This window comes from Thalassophryne amazonica, chromosome 2 (assembly GCF_902500255.1).
Source record: "Thalassophryne amazonica chromosome 2, fThaAma1.1, whole genome shotgun sequence".
Taxonomy (NCBI): Eukaryota; Metazoa; Chordata; class Actinopteri; order Batrachoidiformes; family Batrachoididae; genus Thalassophryne; species Thalassophryne amazonica.
In genome coordinates, this window is record NC_047104.1 from 151,533,249 (window position 1) to 151,557,234 (window position 23,986).

Genomic DNA, 23,986 nt, shown 5'->3' on the forward strand with positions numbered 1-23,986 from the left:
CTGTAAATAACCTATATCTAAGTTGCAGCACAAGAGGTACAAGATCAGATCAGAACTCTTTTTAAGGATATGTATTTACTAATTTCACAAAGGTTTAATTCTTGATTGCATTTTTTGAACTTGAAAATTCTTCTCTGTTATAAAGTTAATCGGTCCAAAAAAGAACATTTTATTCATTAAAAAAAAAAAAATAATAATAATATCGGCTGATTTATTGACTATCGGCAAATCAGTTGATTTATTGATTAACGTCATTTTTTTTCATCCAAATATCGTTATCAGCATCGTCCTCAAAAAATCCATACCGGTCGGGCTCTAGTTTAGATTTTATCAGAACACAAACTTGAGCTGCAATATTGCTGTGAAATGATACAACACTGATTTTGAAGGTGTCTAAATTTCAGAAACATCTTTGTGGACTTGATTTGTAAGAATCCACTCACTGGCCACTACATTAGGTACACCTGTTCAAACTGGTTATTGCACCAAATACTGAATCAGCCAATCACATAACAGAAACTCAGTGCATGTACATGTGTAGGCATGGTGAGGAGGATCTGCTGAAGTTCACACCAAGTATGAAAATGGTGTTGAGAAGTGATTTAACGGACTTTCAACAGATGGGTCAGTACTGAGTGGTTCAGAAGGTACTGATCTACAGGGGATTTAACGCATGACCATGTCGATAAGAGTTCACACAGAATGGTCAGGGAGAGAAATAAAACATTCAGCGAGCTGTGGCTCTCTGGACAAAAATGTCTTGTTCATGGCAGAGAACAAAGAAGAATGCCCGAACTAGTTTGAGCCGAGACAAAGGCAACAGTCAAGCAAAAAAAAATGTTTTCAAAAATGTTTGTTGTGTGTTGGGGGGTGTGGCTGGATGTTTTGGTGTTCTTTTCTTTTCTTTGCTCTTCAGGTGGCATGAGAACTGATTTGTCTGTGGAGAAGGTGCTGGCTGAAGAGTCCTCACCCTCATCAACATCATGTGCAGCACCTGTGACTGGTGCTCACATGCAACCTTAAAGACTTTCAGCTGAAGCAGATAATTGGATGGCGTTCTGCATTTAAGGCATGTGTGATTCAAGCAGAACTGCCGGGAACTCGACCTTGTGATGTCCGTTTGTGAGACGCTGAGGACCGCGCCTGGGTTTGACACATCGAGCCCGTGAAGCAAGGAAGGGTGAGGACACATGCTGTCAGCACATGTTAAAGGTGATTAAGTGTTCGACTAATTGTTGATAGTAACTTGGTGTTTTGTTACGCAGTATACTGGAATTGTGATGAGAATTGTGCAGTTTGCTTCTCACTGCTGTGGCGTGCAGGATAAGTGATCCTCCACTTGTTGTGAGAAGCTGCTCATTTGCATAAAGTTAAAAAATACAGACCTGAATGTGTTGCTGATAGCGTGTGTCTTTTGAAAGATATTGTTGTAACTGCTGACTTACCTCACCTCTTCTTTGCTTCACAGAGAGTCAGTTTGTCGTGTCCACCTGGGGGGGTGTTTGTCTGGTGGTAGTGGGTCCAGGAACGCCGGGCTTCTATCCTTTTGGGCGCTTAAGAGCGTGCCAACAGTCACTCCACCAGAAGGACGTTCTTTTAGTTTTGTACACATTATTATGCACAGGTGAAAAATAAATTGTTTCTGTTGTTGGAACCGCTTTCTGGTTATTTTTAGCGCTGGGTTCTGTCTGACGCAGGTCCGCTCCTCAACTCACGTCGACACATAACAGTAGTTCCCGGCCATTCCATAATGGACCCAGCGGCAGAAGCGGTTCCTTTTGCCGAAAAAGTTCAAGAACACTTGGAGAAAATATGGGAGCAATTACAGCATCTCGCAAACCAAATTAAACAAACAGACGCCCGTGTTACGGAGCTTGCAGCGCAAGCCGCTCCGCTTCCTGCTGCTCCAGCTGCGGCATCATCGATACTAGTGCAGATAACTCCGTCACCCAGAGATTCGGCGTCCGAACCGATTGTTTGTCGTCCGGAGCCTTGTGCGGTGATGCAATGTTCTCTGGTTTCTACTCAGTCAGGTTGGAGCGCCGCAGCTTTACGAGGAATGTTTGTAGATGGGTTAAATGAGTCATTAAAAGACGAGCCAGCAGTCCGTGACGAGCCAAACAATTTAGATGAGCTAATATCGTTGGTGATTCGTCTAGATGATCGGATGAAGGAGCGTGGACGCCCATCAGAGCGGGTTTTTTCGTCTCGGGGCTTTCCCCGACACAGATCTGGGCTGCCTCTTCTTCGCCCCACTGAAGCTCCTCCGACGGGACCTCTGGCTCCTCCTGTTGACGAGCCCATGCAGCTCGGACGAGCAGAGATTACTGTATTGCCCCGACATGTAAGCGTCAAGAGAAATAATGGTGACGTATCTCCAAGTGTTCTGGGACAGGCAAAATAACACACATAAAAAAAAAAAAAAAATCTAGCACGAGTAAATGTTTTGTTTTCTTTAAATAGGGGTTATAATTGTATGGGGAGTCAGAGGCGTATCTGGTGGAGTGATTGTTAGGCGGTTAGAAGTCCGCCTGGGCTCACTTAATTGTTAATTTTTTATGTGTTTTTAGGTATTTTCTGTTTGGGTTGTTGGGTCGTTTTATTTTGTTGTTTTTTTTATTTCTCTACATCCCTAACCCCAACCTCACTTGCCCCAAGACCGTTTGTCTTGTGGGTTGTGGGGTGGTGCAGGTTGGTCACGCTGAGCATTCTCAGAAGACCTCTGCACCTAGGGGGGGAGGTGTTAGAGGCGTTTTTCTTGGTTTGGTTAGGGCCCGGTTCCACTCCAGCCTCGGTGAGCCTTTGTACCGTTCATCATTGGTGTTGCCGGGGTGTGGTGCAGCGGAGACTTACCTCAGTCGGAGGGGTGGGCCGATCTGTTGCCGTTCGCCATTTCGGTAGTTCCACCCCTCCCGAGAGGCTGGGGTATGGTCGAGTTGGGACACCGGACGTATTTCCGGTTCTCTGCTGCGCCTTGGGGTTGGAGCTGGGTTAGTTTTTTCCTGTTCCCTTCTCCGGCTTAATGTTTTGAGCCGTTCAATAAGTTGAGCCGCCGAGGGGCTCTGGGAGGGACCCGGGGTCTTTCGGGGTGCCGGGGAGGGTAACAGGGTTTACGGTCGCTTTATATCCCCCCGGGGTTGTTTTTGGTAGTCCTCCGGGGGTTGATTTTTGATTTTGTTCTGTTTCCTTCCGGGTTCCACCTCCAGGGTTGATGGGACGGTCCTCTGGGGGGGGAACTGGCTTGGGGCCAACTAGCCAAGTGTGACCGGGTCTGGGGTTCTGGGGTTGTGGGGAGGGTACCTCCTGGGGTTGATGGTACGGTCCCCTGGGGGGCGCCGTTTTGCTCCATGTACACCTGGGGACCTTTGTGGGATTATGGTTCTGGCTGTTCCTCCTGGAACTGGCGATGAAGGCCTTCTGGGGGGGGGGGGGGGGGGTTGGGCTCTGCAGGTCATTCTGGCAGGGTTGTTTGTTGTTTTTCTTTTATGCATTTACGTTTGTATTGTGTTTGTGGGGCTGTGTTGGGTTTTTGCGTTTGGGAGTTTTTCTTTTCTTCCCGGGGTGGTTTTGTGTGGGTTTTATGTTTTTTTCTGTGTTGAATTGTACTGGGGAATGTTTTAAGGCTTTTGTTGATTCCAGCCGGCCTTCCAGCTGCGGTGCCTGTCCTGCTGTCTGTGGTGGACCTTAGGAGCGTGGTGCTGTCTGCTTCCTGACGTGGACCCCGGAGGGAGGTGCTGTTCTCGGGCCTGGTCTGTTCGGTCGCCTGGAGGCTTCCCGTTGATGGGCGGGTACTGTTGTGTGTTGGGGGTGTGGCTGGATGTTTTGGTGTTCTTTTCTTTTCTTTGCTCTTCAGGTGGCATGAGAACTGATTTGTCTGTGGAGAAGGTGCTGGCTGAAGAGTCCTCACCCTCATCAACATCATGTGTAGCACCTGTGACTGGTGCTCACATGCAACCTTAAAGACTTTCAGCTGAAGCAGATAATTGGATGGCGTTCTGCATTTAAGGCATGTGTGATTCAAGCAGAACTGCCGGGAACTCGACCTTGTGATGTCCGTTTGTGAGACGCTGAGGACCGCGCCTGGGTTTGACACATCGAGCCCGTGAAGCAAGGAAGGGTGAGGACACATGCTGTCAGCACACATTAAAGGTGATTAAGTGTTCCACTAATTGTTGATAGTAACTTGGTGTTTTGTTACGCAGTATACTGGAATTGTGATGAGAATTGTGCAGTTTGCTTCTCACTGCTGTGGCGTGCAGGATAAGTGATCCTCCACTTGTTGTGAGAAGCTGCTCATTTGCATAAAGTTAAAAAATACAGACCTGAATATGTTGCTGATAGTGTGTGTCTTTTGAAAGATGTTGTTGTAACTGCTGACTTACCTCACCTCTTCTTTGCTTCACAGAGAGTCAGTTTGTCGTGTCCACCTGGGGGGGTGTTTGTCTGGTGGTAGTGGGTCCAGGAACGCCGGGCTTCTATCCTTTTGGGCGCTTAAGAGCGTGCCAACAGTCACTCCACCAGAAGGACGTTCTTTTAGTTTTGTACACATTATTATGCACAGGTGAAAAATAAATTGTTTCTGTTGTTGGAACCGCTTTCTGGTTATTTTTAGCGCTGGGTTCTGTCTGACGCAGGTCCGCTCCTCAACTCGCGTCGACACATAACAATGTTCCCAAATTTTTTTTAACCAGAGCAAGAAATTTTCAACACAGCATTTCTGAACATCCTATTCAGGATCATTACATTATTTTACTTTGCACACAGAAACATAAGTATTTCACAAAAACTACCAGGGTCAAAATTATTATGCCCCTTAAGAATTGACCTTTTTGTTGAACCATAACACAAGCCGCTGTGGTGCAGTGATATGCTTTAACTTTGTGAATCAAGTAAAAAACTGAGGGTCATCATCCAATGGACACAAAGTATAAAAACTAAAATCAGGGTTTGAGCTGTCACTTGATAGAACATCATGCCAAAAACAAAAGAAATCACTTTAGACTTGAGAAAAAGAAATGTTGACGCTCACAAAGCAGGAGAAGGATATAAAACGTTATCACAGTGTTTCCAAGTGTCAAGAACTGGAGTAAGAAGCATCATCAAGAAATTCAAAGAGAGCAACTAAGTACAAAATAAACCTGGCAGAGGCAGGAAGTGAAAGATGTCAAAGAACTAGTGAAAGATGTGTCTAAAGACCTCAGAAGAACTGCCAAGACATAAGTAAATGACTCAGCCAAGTCGGTATTGTTAGTCTCAAAGAAGACAATCACTGGAGCCCTGGACAAGAATGGACTGTGAGGTTGGAGACCAAGAAAAATGCCACTTCTGCAGGAGAGACGCCTTCCTGCCAGACTGAAGTATACTAAGGACAGCCTGGAGAAATATTATGCATACTGGAAGCATGTCCTCTGGTCAGATGAGATGAAACCAGAGCTCTTTGGTCATAAAGACATTGCTTATGTTTGGAGAAAGAAGGGAGAAGCATATAACCCAAAGAAGACCTTCCCCACAGTGAAACAGGCAGTGCAAGTATTATGCTGTGGGAACGAGTCAGTGGATCTGGAACTAGGAATCTCCTCCAGGTGGATGGAACCAATAAGGAAAGAAGGATATGTGAAGAGTCTGAAAGAAAACCTCAAGCAGTCAGCAGCAAAACTGGGTCTGGATTGTCACTTTGTCTTTCAACATGACAATGACCCAAAGCATGTGTTGTGAAAGTGTAGAGACACGGACCCACAACAGGGGGCGCAAATGAACGGTCAATAGATGAGCCAAAAAATAACAATTTAATGTTGTGAAGGTGCACAACGAACATACAGACAATCTCAGAATATGATTACAGTCAATCCACAAAGGTGACGTGTGGGCAGGCTTGAGGATAGAAGACGCCTGTCCTGAGAAGAGCCGGAACCACACGATTTCCGCCGCCACCGAACCTGGTGAATACTGGAGCCGCCAAGTCCCGAATTCCCAGGTGATCACTGTCCCCGACTGTCGGATCTGGTACTGCTGGCGAAGAACAAAGACAGTCAAGTGTGGGTGTGTGTACACCCCGTAACAACAACGGTGGGAATGCCACCTCCACCTCTCACTCAATATTCTGTAGAGTACCGCAGTGATTCCTCAGGAGAAAAGAGTGCCGTCCTGCACTCACTCAGCTTCCACAGAAAGAGGAACCGGTACTCCTGCAAACACTCACAATATACATATATTGCAAAACACAAACGGCTGAGTCTATTACCTCCAAAGAAGTACGATATCTCGGCAACGAGGTGGAGATGACGTCTGGTCTTTATGGAGTGAGATGATGTAGAGTAGATGGGTGACAGCTGTCAAGAGATAATGAGTGTCCGTGGCGGCAGCGCCCTCTCGTGCCTGAAGCCCGCACTTCAGGCAGGGCGCCCACTGGTGGTGGGCCAGCAGTACCTCCTCTTCTGGCGGCCCACACAACAGCATGTGTCACTCCTGGTGAAGAACTACCTCCAAAAGACCAAAGTGAACGTTACTGATTAACGTGCACAAAGCTCTGAGTTGAATCCCAATGAAAATCTATGTGGTGAACTCAAGACCAAGGTCCATGACAGAAGACCATCACAGCTGAAAGAGCTTCACAAGAATGAGCTGGGATTCCTCAGGAGTCATGTCTGAGACTTGTTGAAAACTACAACAAAGCCTGCAGGCCTTTGTTGGATAACAATCCAGAAAAAAGGACACACATCTAAGTATTAGCATCAGGGGGGCTAATAATTTTGACCCTGGTAGTTTTTGTGAAATAATTGTTCCTTCTGTGCAAATTAAAATAATACAACCCCTGGCAAAAATTATGGAATCACCAGCCTCAGAGGATGTTCATTCAGTTGTTTAATTTTGTAGAAAAAAAGTAGATCACAGACATGACACAAAACTAAAGTCATTTCAAATGGCAACTTTCTGGCTTTAAGAAACACTATAAGAAATAAAGAAAAAAAGATTGTGGCAGTCAGTAGCGGTTACTTTTTTAGACCAAGCAGAGGAAAAAAATATGGACTCACTCAATTCTGAGGAATAAATTATGGAATCACCCTGTAAATTTTCATCCCCAAAACTAACACCTGCATGAAATCAGATCTGCTAGTTGACATTGACCGTATGTCATGACATTGACCCTGTGTGTCTTTCTGCAAGGAATGTTTACACAGTTTTTGCTCTATGGCAAGATGCATTATAATCTTGAAAAATGATTTCCTCATCCCCAAACATCCTTTCAATTGATGGGATAAGAAAAGTGTCCAAAATATCAACATAAACTTGTGCATTTATTGATGATGTAATGACAGCCATCTCCCCAGTGCCTTTACCTGACATGCAGCCCCATATCATCAATGACTGTGGAAATTTACATGTTCTCTTCAGGCAGTCATCTTTGTAAATCTCATTGGAACGGCACCAAACAAAAGTTCCAGCATCATCACCTTGCCCAATGCAGATTCGAGATTCATCACTGAATATGACTTTCATCCAGTCATCCACAGTCCACGACTGCTTTTCCTTATCCCATTGTAACCCTGTTTTTTTCTGTTTAGGTGTTAATGATGGCTTTCGTTTAGCTTTTCTGTATGTAAATCCCATTTCCTTTAGGCAGTTTCTTACAGTTCGGTCACAGACGTTGACTCCAGTTTCCTCCCATTCGTTCCTCATTTGTTTTGTTGTACATTTTTTGATTTTTGAGACATATTGCTTTAAGTTTTCTGTCTTGACGCTTTGATGTCTTCCTTGGTCTACCAGTATGTTTGCCTTTAACAACCTTCCCATGTTGTTTGTATTTGGTCCAGAGTTTAGACACAGCTGACTGTGAACAACCAACATCTTTTGCAACATTTCGTGATGATTTACCCTCTTTAAAGAGTTTGATAATCCTCTCCTTTGTTTCAATTGACATCTCTCGTGTTGGAGCCATAATTCATGTCAGTCCACTTGGTGCAACAGCTCTCCATGGTGTGATCACTCCTTTTTAGATGCAGACTAACGAGCAGATCTGATTTGCTGCAGGTGTTAGTTTTGGGGATGAAAATTTATAGGGTGATTCCATAATTTATTCGTCAGAATTGAGTGAGTCCATATTTATTTCCTCTGCTTGGTCTAAAAAAGTAACCATTACTGACTGCCACAAATTTTTTTCTTGATTTCTTATAGTGTTTCTTAAAGCCAGAAAGTTGCCATTTGAAATGACTTTAGTTTTGTGTCACGTCTGTGATCTGCTTTTTTTTCTACAAAATTAAACAACTGAATGAACATCCTCCGAGGCCGGAGATTCCATAATTATTGCCAGGGGTTGTATAAGCCCTTCGGCTGCTACCTTGTTTTTCCACTTGGGGTTGCCACAGCAGATCCAAGGTCGGTCTGCACGTTGATTTGGCACAAGTTTTACACCGGATGCCCTTCCTGATGCAACTCCAATTACATGGAGAAAAGTGGCAGGGGTGGGATTTGAACTGGGAACCTTCTGTACTGAAACAAAGCACACTAACCACTTGGTCATCACCTCTGCCACAAAGTAAAATAATGTAAGCATCCAAAATCCAAAACAAGGCTGTTTAGAAATGCTGTATTGAAATGTCCTTGCTCTGGCATGTGGAACATGTTGAAAAAAAAGGAAAAGAGTTCAATTTCATAGGTGGGCTAATAATTTTGCCCTCATTTGTGCAGCTTTCAGAGTTATAGTAGAGAAGCTTGAATCTTCGAGTGGACTGAGTTGCTTGACGCGAGGACGTTTCGCTTCACATCACAGAAGCTTCCTCAGCTAAAATTCTTGCTCTGGTAGTCTGACTTCTGGTTCTTCTCTACAAGGGTCAAGACAGAAGTCAGACTATGGAAACCACCTGGACAACTGACAGCCTTCACAGAAACATCTTTCAGAGCTGTAACGGGTGTCTTGGGGGCTTTCGCCAGTTGTACCCCTTCTTGCATAATCCCTGCCTACTCCAGCAGTATCAAAGCCAATCATTTCTTAAAGACCTGTTCAGTGATGTGGAAATGTTCATGTGTCCATCTGAGGTTCACCAACTCCTTCCATACCTTTATTTAAGGTTAGTCCCACTGAGATCGAGAACTCATTTGCAGGGGAGTCCTGGGTAATTATAAAGTTTCCAATTCACCAAACCTGCATGTCTTTAAATGTGGGATGAAACGGGGAGAACATGCAAACTCCACACAGAAAGGCCACAGGTAGGACTCGAACCTATGACCTTCTTGCTGTAAAGCAACAGTGCTAAACACTGATCCACCACATGCCTAAAAGTTAACAACCTACACTACAAGCACATCTGGATTGTTTCATTTCAGCAAAAAATGTGCCCAAATACTTATGGACCTGAATGCAACTTCAGGCTCGTGTTTTGCACTGAGGGTTTGTTAGTCCCCTCCGTTGTGTGTTCCAAAGATGGGAGCTTTTTATCTCCTCACGCACGCATTTTACAGAGAATTAATTCAACTATATGTTGTTGTGAAAAACTCGGTGCGAGCATCGACCCGACTAAAGAACACTTCGTGACAATTCACGCGCTGCACAACAAAACCATATCGTCACCTGCAGCACACAGAAACAACAAGACCTCCTCAACACATTCTCCACCCTTTCATAAGAGCTAATATTTATATTCTCACACTCACGTGGGTCTGTGTTTTCCGCCATGCTGTCGTCTGGTTGTTGTTTTTTTTTTTTTTTTTCCAAAAACTTTATTAAACAGGATATTTATTTCTCGTAAAAACGTATTACAGCGTCAAACTGCAAATGTAACACCAAAACTAAATAATACAATAGTAAGTACTATAATAAAATGGACATTTGTATAGTAGTATAGTAAAATGGTAACTTATTTGCTTTATTGATTCAAGAACGTGTAGATGACAAAGTGTTTTTAAAAGGTTTAAATTAAACAAAATCAGCTAATCAATTAAGTGTGGTGGACATTATCCAACGGACAAGAATCGAAATATAAAATCAGAAAATTAAAAAAAAAAATTTATAGTTTTGCTTCCTTGAGAGCTGACGTCATGACTACCGAGGTATTTCTATTGCGTCGCCACAAGATGTCGCCAAATCTATTTTAAGTATTTGCTCTTCTTTTTGTGCACATTAATACATGGATGCGTTAAGATAAGATAAGATCAACTGTATTGATCTCACAGAGGAGAAATTCACACGTTACGTAAGCTCTTAAGAAAACACAGGGTGGGTGCAAGTAGAGAAAAATGTTCATTAAACACCGTGTGCAAGATAAGCAATAATAGTAATACTTGTAACAGTACAAGACATAAGAAATGAGGTAGAAATAGAATATGTAGCTTTAATCTTCTGATCTGTTACGCATCCATGTATTGCACATTAATACATGGATGCATTAAAACATAAAGTTGTGTGTTTTAACAGCTGTTTTTGGAATAAATGGAAAAATACTTTTGGATTTCACTTTCCATTCATATATATATATATATATATATATATATATATATATATATGTGTGTGTGTGTGTGTAGAGAGAGAGAGAGAGAGAGAGAGAGAGAGAGGTGCTCCCCCCCCCCCCCATCGTTGTTTTTCTTTAATCTCTGTGTCAATTGTTCATGATGGAGAAGAGATAATCATGAGCATTGAAGATGTGATCGAGCAGTCTGTTCTGCAGGAGGAACCAGAACCAGCTGAGGAACCACAAGATGCGGTTCATGATGCAGAAGAGTTAATCATGAGCATTGAAGATGTGAGTGAGGAGTCTGTTCTGCAGGAGGAACGAGAACCAGCTGAGGAACCACAAGATGTGGTTCATGATACAGAGGAAATGATGACAATTGCAGAAGATGTGATCGAGCAGTCTGGTCTGCAGGAGGAACCAGAACCAGCTGAGGAGCCACAAGATTTGGTTCATGACGCAGAGAAAATGCTCACAATTACAGATGTGATCCAGCAGTCTGATCTGGAGGAGGAACCAAAACATGTGGATCATGATACAGAGATGATCACTAACACTGAAGATGTGATCAAGCATTCTGCTCTGAAGGTGGAACCAGAACCAGCTGAAGAACTAGGTCCACCACCATCTTCAGAGAATCTCCTCAGGGTATGTTTGACTTTGATTGGTTAGAGGTCCATTTTGGTTCTTTAATTTGGTTCATTTGGGACATAAATTATTGGTCCTTTAACTCTGCCCTGTCTGTCAGTCTGTGGAGGTACATCATTAAAAATATGCAAACAGTCAAACCAGTGCTGATCTACCAAAGCTGTCAGATGTGAAAAGACCTTAAAATGCAGTTAAAGTGATGAATAAGTGAACTGATGCTGTTTCCTTCACAGGCGCTGTTCCATAGTTGTGTGTATAAACGAGCTCTGGAACTCTGCTGGGACGAAGATTTCTTTTTCTCTCAGGTAAGACTTATGTCAAACCTTTAACATTTCTGTCGTCACGTCCAAATTAAACACCTTCTTCATTCTGATGGATGATGTTCATGTGCAGAGATTTGAGTCAGATGTCACATATGTTCTTCTTCATGTGGTGTGTGTTGTTGAAGGCTGTACTGATGGCAGAACTTCTCAACCTGCAGCAGAAGCAGGAGCTCCCACCTGAGGTGACCGCTGAAGATCTGACGGACCTTCTGGTGGAGCAAGTCAGCAGGTCAGGGGGAGCGAGGTGAGTTCATGACACACAGACACACTCCAGCACCATCAAAATGTCTCTGATGACCACCAGAGGACGGGTAAAGATCTAATGTGTCTCTCTGTGTTTGAAGGCTGTGGAGGCAGGAACTGAACATTTATGAGGACACGGATATCTACCACCTTCTCGCCCTGGTAACCAGAATCCAGAAAGCTTCCAATAGTTTGGATGAAATGATTCCATGAAGGTGGACTGATGGTGTAAATACATATGTCACATGTCTGCACGTTTCTTTCTTTGTTTCAGGTCTGGCAGGTCAACGTCGGCATGAAAATGAGAGACGTTGAGTTTGAAGCTCGAAGGAGACTCACATCACGAGTGTCCCAAAGGCCGTCTTTTCAGTGAGTCACATCAACTCGTGTCTTTACAAAGTCACTGGGAGGGTTCAGAGGGATTCTGAGGTGTTTTAAAATATCACTTTATCCTACAGAGATGCTGAGACCAGCAGGACGGCTCAGGACATCGCCAGGAGTCTGATGGAGATGCCTCCGGAGGCGTTTGGCTGCAAACGCTTCGGCCTGCAGGAGGTGGTGATGGAGGTTGTCCTGAAAGTTGTGCAGGACTTCTGGCCTCATCCTACAGGACTGCCCCACAGCATCATGGCCTCACTGCACCTCAGCGACACGGCCGTTAGTATCGCCAAGGCGGTTTTGGACTGGCTCTCCCCCACTCTGTCCACCGTGGACCATCGGGCCACATTCTCCTGCACCGACAGGGACCACATGGTTCTGTCCATCCTGGAAAAGGTCAGACAGATGTACAGCAAAGACGTGCTGGAGGAGGAGCTGAACTCCTTCTCTCCAGAGGTGCTGACCACCATCATGGAGGTGACGGTGTTATGTGTCGACACGGGTTGAGGAGTGGACCTGCGTCTGACAGAACCCAGCGGTAAAAATAACCAGAAGGCGGTTCCCAACAGAAACAATTTATTTTTCACCTGTGCTTACAAATGTAAAACATAAAAAGCGTCCCTCTGGTGGAGTGATAAGTGGCACGTTCTCCAGCGCCCGCAAGGATTAAAGCCCGGCGCTCCTGGACTCACTACCACCGCCAAACACCCCCCAGGTGGACACGACGAACCGATTCTCTGTGGAGCAAAGAGAAGGTGAGGTGAGTCAGCAGATATAACTCTATCTTTCGCATAACACACGCTATCAGCAACACACTCAGGTCAATGTTTCTCTTTAACTTTATACAAATGAGCAGCCTCTCACAACAAGTGGAGGATCACTTATCCAACAAGCCACCGCAGTGAGAAGCAAGCTGCACAATTCTCTTCACAATCTCAGTTTACTGTGTAACAAACACCAAGATACTATCAACAATTACTTAATCACTTAATTACCTTTAGCGTGTGCTGACAGCATGTGTCCTCACCCTTCCCTGCTTCACGGGCTCGATATGTCAAACCCAGGCGCGGTCCTCAGCGTCTCACAAACGAACGTCACAAGGTCGAGTTCCCGGCAGTTCTGCTCAAATCACACATGACTTATATGCAGACCGCCATCCAATTATCTGCTTCAGCTGCAAGTCTTCAAGGCCGCACGTGAGCCCCTGCCACAGGTGTTCCACATGACGCTAATAAGGGTGAGGACTCTTCAGCCAGCACTTTCTCCACAGACAAATCAGCCCTCATGCCACCTGGAGAGCAAAGAAAAGAAAAGAACACCAAAACAGCCAGCCACGCCCCCCCCAACACACAACAGACGGTGCAGGAGATCAGGCGGCTCTTTAAGAAATAATAAATGAATCTTTGTCTTACAGTCACTTGAGTCTCTTTTCATTCATTGTGAAGTTTGTGTCACGGTAAGTGGGCTTCCATGTGTCTTTTACTAAGGAGTGGCTTCCATCTCACAACACTCCCATACAGGCCCATTGGTGGATTCCTGCAGAGATGATTGCCCCTTCATTCATAATCCCTCAGTGTCTGAGAACTGTCTACACCAGACAGATTTAACAAACAGTATCAAAGCCAGTCATATCTTAATGATTAACATAAATGAAAGTGATTCGGAAATGTTCATGTGTCCATTCTAGTTTGACAGACTCCTTCCATACTGTTTTTCACTTTCTCCAAACCAGATTTTTAATTTAGTCCCACTGAGATCGAGAACATGCAAAGTCCACACAGAAAGGCCACAGGTGGGAATCGAACCCATGACCTTCTTGCTGTGAGGCAACAGTGCTAACCACTGAGTGACCGTGCTGCCCAGATGCCCTCCACATGACTAAGAGTAACAACCTCACTTCAAGCACATCTGGATTGTTTCATTTCAGCTCCTTGTGGTGTACAGAAGCAAAATAGCATCGACCCGACTAAAGAACACTTCATGGTTTTTGTGTAGGCTCTCAGTTGTCCAGGTGGTTTCCATAGTAGAGAAGCTTGAATCTTCGACTGGACTGGGTTGCTTGACGCGAGGATGTTTCGCTTCAAATCGCAGAAGATTCCTCAGCTAAAATTCTTGCTCTGGTGGTCTGACTTCTGTCTGACTCTTGTAGAGAAGAATAATCAAGAAGTCACAAAAGCTGGAGTTTTAAAGGGGTCTGGTTAGGTTTAAAACTCCAGCTTTTGTGACTTCTTGATTATTCTTCTCTACAAGAGTCAAGACAGAAGTCAGACCACCAGAGCAAGAATTTTAGCTGAGGAAGCTTCTGCGATTTGAAGCGAAACGTCCTCGCGTCAAGCAACCCAGTCCAGTCGAAGATTCAAGCTTCTCTACAACACTTCATGGTGTTACAACCCGGCTCAAGAGGTCGCAACAAAAGAGGGGAGACCACGCAGACCAAATGTTTTAACAATATTTATCAGAAAAAGGGATAGAAAAGATAAAAGAATGTCTGGCGTCGACTGCAGGACCCGCTGGAACGGCCCTCGTGCTCACAGCATGGCGGTGGTGGAGGCAGAAGAGTCTCTTCAGCGCTCAGCTTCACACCTGCACACAGCTTTAATAATCATCATCCAAATCAGGAGCAACGAGGAGCAGCTGTGCAGAAAGCAAAAGAGGAGACCACAGCAAACAAAAGTCCTCCCCTAAATAACCCCAACACGGCCAGGGCTGTAACAGTGACAATTCACACGCTGGACAACAAAAGCATACAGCACACAAATTCAAATTCAAATTTATTCATTTATACTCAACAAAAATATAAACGCAACACTTTTGGTTTTGCTCCCATTTTGTATGAGATGAACTCAAAGATCTAAAACTTTTTCCACATACACAATATCACCATTTCCCTCAAATATTGTTCACAAACCAGTCTAAATCTGTGATAGTGAGCACTTCTCCTTTGCTGAGATAATCCATCCCACCTTACAGGTGTGCCATATCAGGATGCTGATTAGACACCATGATTAGTGCACAGGTGTGCCTTAGACTGCCCACAATAAAAGGCCACTCTGAAAGGTGCAGTTTTATCACACAGCACAATGCCACAGATGTTGCAAGATTTGAGTGAGCGTGCAGTTGGCATGCTGACAGCAGGAATGTCAAGCAGAGCTGTTGCTCGTGTATTGAATGTTCATGTCTCTATCATAAGCCGTCTCCAAAGTTGTTTCAGAGAATTTGGCAGTACATCCAACCAGCCTCACAACCGCAGACCACGTGTAACCACACCAGCCCAGGACCTCCACATCCAGCATGTTCACTTCCAAGATCATCTGAGACCAGCCACTCGGACAGCTGCTGGAACAATCGGTTTGCATAACCAAAGAATTTTTGCACAAACTGTCAGAAACCGTCTCAGGGAAGCTCATCTGCATGCTCGTTGTCCTCACCGGGGTCTCGACCTGACTCCAGTTCGTCTTCGTAACCGACTTGAGTGGGCAAATGCTCGCATTCGCTGGTGTTTGGCACGTTGGAGAGGTGTTCTCTTCATGGATGATGCGAAGGAGATGTGTTGCACTGCATGAGGCAAATGGTGGTCACACCAGATACTGACTGGTATCTCCCCCCAGTAAAACAAAACTGCACCTTTCAGAGTGGCCTTTTATTGTGGGCAGTCTAAGGCACACCTGTGCACTAATCATGGTGTCTAATCAGCATCCTGATATGGCACACCTGTAAGGTGGGATGGATTATCTCAGCAAAGGAGAAGTGCTCACTATCACAGATTTAGACTGGTTTGTGAACAATATTTGAGGGAAATGGTGATATTGTGCATGTGGAAAAAGTTTTAGATCTTTGAGTTCATCTCATACAAAATGGGAGCAAAACCAAAAGTGTTGCGTTTATATTTTTGTTGAGTGTATATAGCGCTGAGAGCTATAGATAGCTATAGAGAGCTGGGGTAGCATTGCTTATTGCTCCCCAGCTCAGTCGCCATGTGCTGGAAATCACTCCGGTGAATGAGAGGGTTGCGTCCCTATGCCTTCGGGTCGGGGACAGGTCTCTCACTGTTGTCTCGGCCTACGGGCCGAGCAGCAGTGTAGAGTACCCGACCTTCTTGGAGTCCCTGGGAGGGGTACTAGTGCTCCGATTGGGGACACCATTGTTCTCCTGGGGGATTTCAATGCCCACGTGGGAGGCGATAGTAAGACCTGGAGGGGGGTGATTGGGAAGCACTGCCTCCCCGATCTGAACCCGAGTGGTGTTCAGTTGTTGGACTTCTGTGCTAGTCACGGTTTGTCCATCACGAACACCATGTTTGAGCACAAGGGTGTCCATAAGTGCACGTGGCACCAGGACACCCTGAGCCGGAGGTCGATGATCAACTTTGTAGTCATATCATCTGACCTTCGGCCACGTGTCTCGGACACTTGCGTGAAGAGAGGGGCTGAGCTGTTGAATGATCACCACCTGGTGGTGAGTTGGATCCGCTGGGAGGGGAGGAAGCCGGTCAGACCTGGCAGGCCCGAACGCATCGTGAGGGTCTGCTGGGAATGACTGGCGGAACCCTGTGTCAGTGAGGTCTTCAACTCCCACCTCCAGGAGAGCTTCTCCCAGATCCCTGGGGAGGTTGGAGACATGGAGTCTGAGTGGACCATGTTCTCTACCTCCATTGTTGGTGCGGCCACTCATAGCTGTGGCAATCCCCAAACCCGGTGGTGGACGCCAGAAGTAAGAGATGCTGTCAAGCTGAAGAAGGAGTCCTACTTGTCTCTGTTGGTAAGTGGGACCCCAGAGGAAGCTGACAGGTACCGGCAGGCCAAGCGTGCTGCAGCCCATGTGGTCGCAGAGGCAAAAACTTGGGTCTGGCAGGAGTTCGGGGAGGCCATGGAGGAGGAGTATTGGTCGGCCTCAAAGAAATTCTGGCAAACCGTCTGATGCCTCAGGAGGCGGAAGCAGCTCTCCACCGGCACTGTCTACTGTGCAGGTGGGGAGCTGTTGACCCTGACTGGGGATGTTGTCGAGCGGTGGAAGGAATGCTTCGATGATCTCCTCAATCCCATCGTCACATCTTCCGAAGAGGAAGCAGAGACTGGGGACTCAGAGGCAGACTCATCTATCACCCAGGCTGAAGTCACCGAGGTGGCTAGAAAGCTCCTCGGTGGCAAGACTCCCGGGGTGGATGAAATCCGTCCTGAGTACCTTACGTCTCTGGACGTTGTGGGACTGTCTTGGTTGACACGCCTCTGCAACAGTGCGTGGCGGTCGGGGACAGTGCCTCTGGATTGGCAGACCGGGGTGGTGGTCCATCTGTTTATGAAAGGGGACCGGAGGGTGTGTTCCAACTACAGGGGTATCACACTCCTCAGCCTCCCCAGTAAGGTCTATTCCAGAGTACTGGAGAGGAGAATTCGACCAATAGTCGGACCTCGGATTCTGGAGGAGCAGTGTGGTTTTTGTCCTGGTTGCGGCACACTGGACCAGCTCTACACCCTCCATCGGGTGCTCGAGGATTCATGGGAGTTCGCCCAACCAGTCTACATGTGCGTTGTGGATCTGGAGAAGGCGTTCGACCGTGTCCCTCGGGGCACCCTGTGGGGGGTGCTCCGGGAGTATGGGGTCTGGGATCCGGGGTCCTTTGCTAAGGGCTATCCGGACCCTGTACGACCGCAGCAGGAGCTTGGTCACAGTAGTAAGTCAAACCTGTTTCCGGTGCACGTTGGCCTCCGCCAGGGCTGCCCTTTGTCACTGGTTCTGTTCATTATCTTTGTGGACAGAATTTCTAGGCAAAGAGAGGGTGAAGAGGGTGTCTGGTTTGGGACCCACAGAATGTTATCTCTGCAGTTTGCGTACGATGTGGTTCTGTTGGCTTTGTCAAATCAGGACCTTCAGCGTGCACTGGGGTGGTTTTCAGCCGAGTGTGCAGTGTCCGGGATGAAAATCAGCACCTCCAAATCCGAGGCCATGGTTCTCGACCGGAAAAAGGTGCCTTGCCCTCTTCAGGTTGGTGGAGTGTCCTTGCCTCGCTGGAGAGGTGTTCCGGGCACGTCCAATTGGGAGGTGGCCCAGGGGAAGACCCAGGACACGCTGGAGGGACTACGTCTCTCGGCTGGCTTGGGAATGCCTCGGGGTTCCCCCGGAGGAGCTGGGGGAGGTGTGTGTGGATCGGGACGTCTGGGTGGCTTTGCTTGAGCTGCTGCCCCCGCGACCCGACTCCGGATAAAGCGTAAGAAAATGGATGGATATTGGAAAGGTTTAGATTAAGTGAAAATTTTATTTCAATGGTTAAATTGCTCTATGCTAATCCTCAGGCTCATGTGCTTACCAACCAAATTCTGTCACCACGTTTTTGTTTACACAGGGGGACAAAACAGGGGTGCCCCTTCTCCCTGTTGATATGTACCCTGGCAATAGAGGCCCTCACTGAAAGCATACACAAAGATCCAACTATTTTTGGCTATGATACTAATAAAACCTGTAACAAATCTCACTTTATGCTGATGACGTTTTGTTATATATCACTCGGCCTGAACTGACACTTCCTGCCATATTGAACAAAATTAAGCTATTTGGGTCCTTCTTCGTATATGGGATAAATTTGCATAAAAGTGAACTTATGCCCGTAAATGTGAATAATCCGTCCTGGTTGCAAAATCTCCCATTCAAAATAGCCTACGAGAACTTCACTTATCTGGGAATTCAGGTGACACAGTGCTATTCCTCTCTATTAAAGTTTAACTTTTCTCCTTCTGAGCTTTAACTAAGCATACAATTCTGGAATATGCTTCCCATATTACTCATTGGTAGAGTTAATGCTATAAAGATGATTATTCAATTTTCACCGAGTACAGGGAGATTCATCTCTCACACCTATGAAAGTCTGATGTCAATGACCCCTACAAACTCAATTTTTATCAAATCTAAATGGGACGAGGAATTAGGCTTAGAGAATATCCATAAATGCTCATACAATCAAGACACTGTTTGAATCAGTTCAAAGCTCTTCACCGTTTACACTTTTCTAAAGAAAGGTTACATAGAATTTATCGTGGGGTCTCTCCCGTTTGTGAGAAATGCTCCCTAGATGCCGTTACGTTAAGTCACAGTTTTATTCTTTGCTCAAAAGTTCAGAAATACTGGACTGACATCTTTGACCAAATGTCTCAAATTCTCCATGTGCAGTTGAAGCCTGACTCTTTAACAATTATTCTGGGCATTTTTGACAATGATGTGGGGTTAAACAGTGCACAGCAGTGTTTTGTATCCTATTGTATATATATATATATATATAAAGCTGACCACGTGTGTGTTTGCTATGCACAGCCGCAGGAATTAAGCTAGTTCAATCTGAAAGAAAAGTCGAGATACATCTGATAACTGTCGGCACATGAATGTCAAATAATAACTATATTTTGCACTTATGAATAAACTGTGGGTATAACTGGAATGAGATCAATGAAAAGACACGAAAAACAGTTATAACTAAGGAGATGATGGTCTAGTGGTGAAGGCACTGGGCTTGAGACCAGAAGATCCTTGGTTCAAATCCTAGCCTGACTAGATTAATCCCCTATTGTGTATAGTATAGTGTGTAGTGAGCACCTTGTATGGCAGCACCCTCACATCGGGGTGAATAGATGGAAAAGCGCTATATAGATGCAGTCCATTTACCATTTATGGATGACGTTATGGTCTCCACATTTCACTGATTTCAATTATCAAAATTGGGAGCATAAAATTTTTTGGGAGTGTGGGGATGAATAAAGATCAAGAGATGAACTGGTATCAAAGTAATAATTTTTGATATGTTGAGATTGAAAAAAAGAAAAACGTGAAAATGTTTCAAAATCGGATTATGCCCAATCAATTGAGTTTACTCCAGGTGGAGTCCAATTAAGCTGTAGAAACATCTCAAGGATTATCAGTGGAAACAGGATGCACCTGGGATCAATTATGAGCTTCATGGCAAAGACTGTGAATAATTATACACAAGTGATTTCTTTTTTTTGTTTTTTTGTTTGTTTGTTTTTATATATAAATTTGCAACAACAACCCAAACAAAAACAACAAAAAAAAAACCTTTTCACATTGTCATTATGGGATTATATATTGTGTATAGAATTTTGAGGGGGAAAAGAAAATGGAATTTCATCCATTTTGGAATAAGGCTGTAACATAAACAAATGTTGAAAAAGTGAAACACTGTGAATAATTTCTGGATGCACTGTATCTGATGGGAAGCCTTGTGGGTTTAAAATATCAGGGAAAAGTGCCACAAACCTTCAATAATTTAACAAATGTATTTTGTCAGGTAATGATAACATTCAGTATTTGAGATGTGTGAAACACAATATTGACAGAAATGATAATCAGAAATAATCTGTTTTTTTTAAATCAATGACTAAAATGTCTTGACTGAAATGAGACCAAAATACAGTTTTAGTTTTACGTAAAACTAGACTAAAATTAACAGACTTATAGGTGACTAAAACATGACTAAATCAAAATGGTATGTGAATGACTCAATATGATCAAAATTAATAAGGGCATTTGACATGAGACTAAGACTAAATTAACCAACAGATGACAAAATTAACACTAATGCTTCCACTTCTAACCATAATGAAAAATCTTGAGTCGTGAAACACTGAATTATTGTTTGGGTTAATAGGTTCTAAAAGGAATAGTTTGGATTATGTGTCGTGCTTAGTTATCATGTTATGGGATAACATATGTCACATGTCATTGAATCCAATGGATGTCAAACATGTTTGACCTTTACTTTGGAGAAAAACATTCAGCACAGTCAAAACTATTTTATTTGTTAATCCTATTATTTCATCCAATACCTTGCATAATTTTTTTTAATGAAATTGGAGCAACTTTAACTTTTGATCCCTGTACAAACTGAAACTAACCTTTGTCACCATTTTTGCTGTTTTTACCCCATAACTCCAGAACATTCCATCACAGATAGTCCAAACTATACCTTTTTGGAATTGTTATGATCAGACAAATAATGTAGTGTAATTTTCAATATGATTAGCATTTTTACATTTTGACCTCTTTAACTACCACCCTGGAATGGTTATCATACATTTTTTTTTTGTAGGCCATGGTCCACTGAGACTGGATTCTAAGTGTCATTTTGTCACCTTAATTGGTACAGATACTCGTATGGTCAAAATTGATGACTGGCCCATTGACTACAATCCAGATTTCACATTCAGACATTGCGTCTGTCGAGCTGCTGTATAACATTTAAACCTGCAGATGTCACTGTCGTACACAGAATACCTCCATGAGTCACCTCATTCACACAGCAGACCTGAAAAGTGTTTATTAAAGGTTCTAAAAGTTCATTAAGTTTACTTTTTATGCACAGTTTTCACCTACATTAGTGTCTGCTATTTACATCACAGAAAAATAGATATGCTGATGAATTATGTGTAAAATGTTAATATTTTGAGAATAAATAGCCTAACAATATGCAGAAAAAAGGTGGACATGATCAAAGACTAGGTTTTTCTTGAAGTTAGTTACTTATCAGAAGAAACACTCAAACAACCGTGTGCTTGAGTACTACATTTCTGCAGCTTTGGAGGTCCCAGTGAGCACAGTGGCCTCCATCATCCATAAATGGAAGATGTTCAGATCCACCGGACTCTTCCTACAGCTGTCTACCTGTCTAAACTGAATGATCGGGGGAGAAGGACCTTAGTCTCTGTGGAGAGGAGAGAACCTTCCAGAAGCACAACCATCTCTGCAGCAATCCACCAATCAGGCCTGTATGGTAGAGTGTCCAAACAGAAGCCACTCCTTCAAAAATGGTACTTGACAGCCCACCTGGAGTTTGTCAAAAGACACCTGAAGGACTCTCAGACCAGGAGAAACAAAATTCTCTGTTCTGATGAGACAAAGATTGAACTCTTTGGTGTCATGTTTGGAGGAAACCAGGCACCATCCCTACAGTGAAGCATGGTGGTGGCAACATCATGCTGTGGGGATGTTTTTCAGCAGCGGGAACTGGGAGATTAGTCAGGATTGAGGGAAAGCTGAATGCAGCAATGTACAGAGACATCCTGGATGAAAACCTGCTCCAGAGCGCTCTTGACCTCAGACTGGGGCGACGATTCATCCTTCAGCAGGATAATGACCCTAAGAACACAGCCAAGATATCAAAGGAGTGGCTTCAGGACAACTCTGTGAATGTCCTTGAGTGGTCCAGCCAGAGCCCAGACCTGAATCTGACTGAACATCTCTGGAGAGATCTGAAAATGTCTGTGCACCGACGCTCCCCATCCAACCTGATGGAGCTTGAGAGGTGCTGCAAAAAGGAATGGGCAAAACTGGCCAAAGATCAATCATCAATCAATCAACTTCTTTCTTATATAGCGCCAAATCACAACAAACAGTTGCCCCAAGGCGCTCCATATTGCAAGGCAAGGCCATACAATAACCATGAAAAACCCCAACGGTCAAAACGACCCCCTATGAGCAAGCACTTGGCCACAGTGGGAAGGAAAAACTCCCTTTTAACAGGAAGAAACCTCCAGCAGAACCAGACTCAGGGAGGGGCAGTCTTCTGCTGAGACTGGTTGGGGCTGAGGGAAAGAACCAGGAAAAAGACATGCCGAGAAGGGGGGCAGAGATCGATCACTAATGATTAAATGCAGAGTGATGCATACGGAGCAAAAAAAGAAAGAAACAGTGCATCATGGGAACCCCCCCACAGTCTACGTCTAGATAGGTGCACCAAGCTTGTGGCATCATATTCAAGAAGACTTGAGGCTGTAATTGCTGTCAAAGGTGCATCAACACAGTATTGAGCAAAGACTGTGAATACTTATGTGATTTCTTAGTTTTTATTTTTAATAAATTTGCAAAAATTTCAATGAAACTTTTTCATGTTGTCATTATGGGTTTTTTGTGAATATAATTCTGTCCATTTTGGAAGAAGGCTGTAACACAACAAAATGTGAAAAAAGTGAAGCGCTGTGAAGACTTTCCGGATGCACTGTATTTCAGTCTTTCTTCTCTGTGTCATGTTTTCAGTGGGTCAGTACTGACCAGACTCTTTTTAAACAACATGAAAAGATTACATGAATATAGGATTATTTATATAGATTCAGTAAAGCTTCCAAATGATTAATTGGAATAATTAATGGTTTTAATTAGAAAATTTATGGTTTTCTCAAAAGATTGCGCACAGTTGTGTGATGATCTTAACATTTTCACATCTGAGGAAAACTCTATTGAAAGTGTGTCCCCATGCAACCTTTTATTTTAGAAGTAAGTATCACTTTATTTTCAATGCTAAGGAAAAAGTCTTGGTGGGTAATTTATTAAAGTGACATGTGAGACATGACTGTACACACATTTCCATGTTTCATTACAAAAGCAAAGTCCTTCACATATGTAATTTCTCCCGGTTCTTTTTGTAGTATTGTGGCCCTTACTAAGAACCAAACCATTACTTTCCTCATTTTGCGTTTATTTAAGGTCACGATAAAAACCGGGCCTGGTACCATCACAGACAGCGTCCATCTTGTGAAGGCCCCATACGTACCTTGTACAGCACTTTTTTACTAGATGGGTGTTACAGTGGGTGTGGTTTAATCTCACATTTCTAATGTTACTGGCTCTCACCAACAGGGGGAGCTCTCCCTGTATCTGATAGAGGTGAGCTATACCGGGAATTTTGGATTGATTCAATACCAAGTAAATACAGGTCCAGTATCACCAATATTGATACTGATAGTTTTTTAAATTTAAGCTTCATAGATCCAAAGGATCCAAAAGATCTAGGACAGAATTTCGCCAAACATTGTACGTGACAACAAAATACTTTATTATCACAATCAACATTTTTGTTAAAAAAAAAAAAAATCACTCAACACAACTTAAAACAAAATCTCCTGAGGTAGAGGGCTGACAAACCACAATACAAGGGTCCCTGTTGTGTGACACAGC

At 44.1% G+C, this 23,986-nt stretch overlaps 1 protein-coding gene and 1 long non-coding RNA gene across 2 annotated transcripts in view; one reads left to right on the forward strand and one right to left on the reverse strand.

The window, feature by feature from the left end:
- prmt3 (protein arginine methyltransferase 3) overlaps positions 1–9,682 on the reverse strand; it is a 326,098-nt gene extending 316,416 nt beyond the window's left edge. Inside the window, exon 1 of the mRNA XM_034163908.1 lies at positions 9,649–9,682. Within this exon, the coding sequence (XP_034019799.1) occupies positions 9,649–9,670 (22 nt within the window). The 5' untranslated portion in view covers positions 9,671–9,682. The remainder of the gene's footprint in view (positions 1–9,648) is intronic.
- A 2,073-nt stretch (positions 9,683–11,755) lies between these two features.
- On the forward strand, positions 11,756–12,231 carry LOC117503223. The gene is made up of 3 exons (XR_004558521.1): positions 11,756–11,818; positions 11,931–12,025; positions 12,115–12,231. It is a non-coding gene; the product is annotated as an uncharacterized LOC117503223 (long non-coding RNA).
- Positions 12,232–23,986: the final 11,755 nt, after the last annotated feature.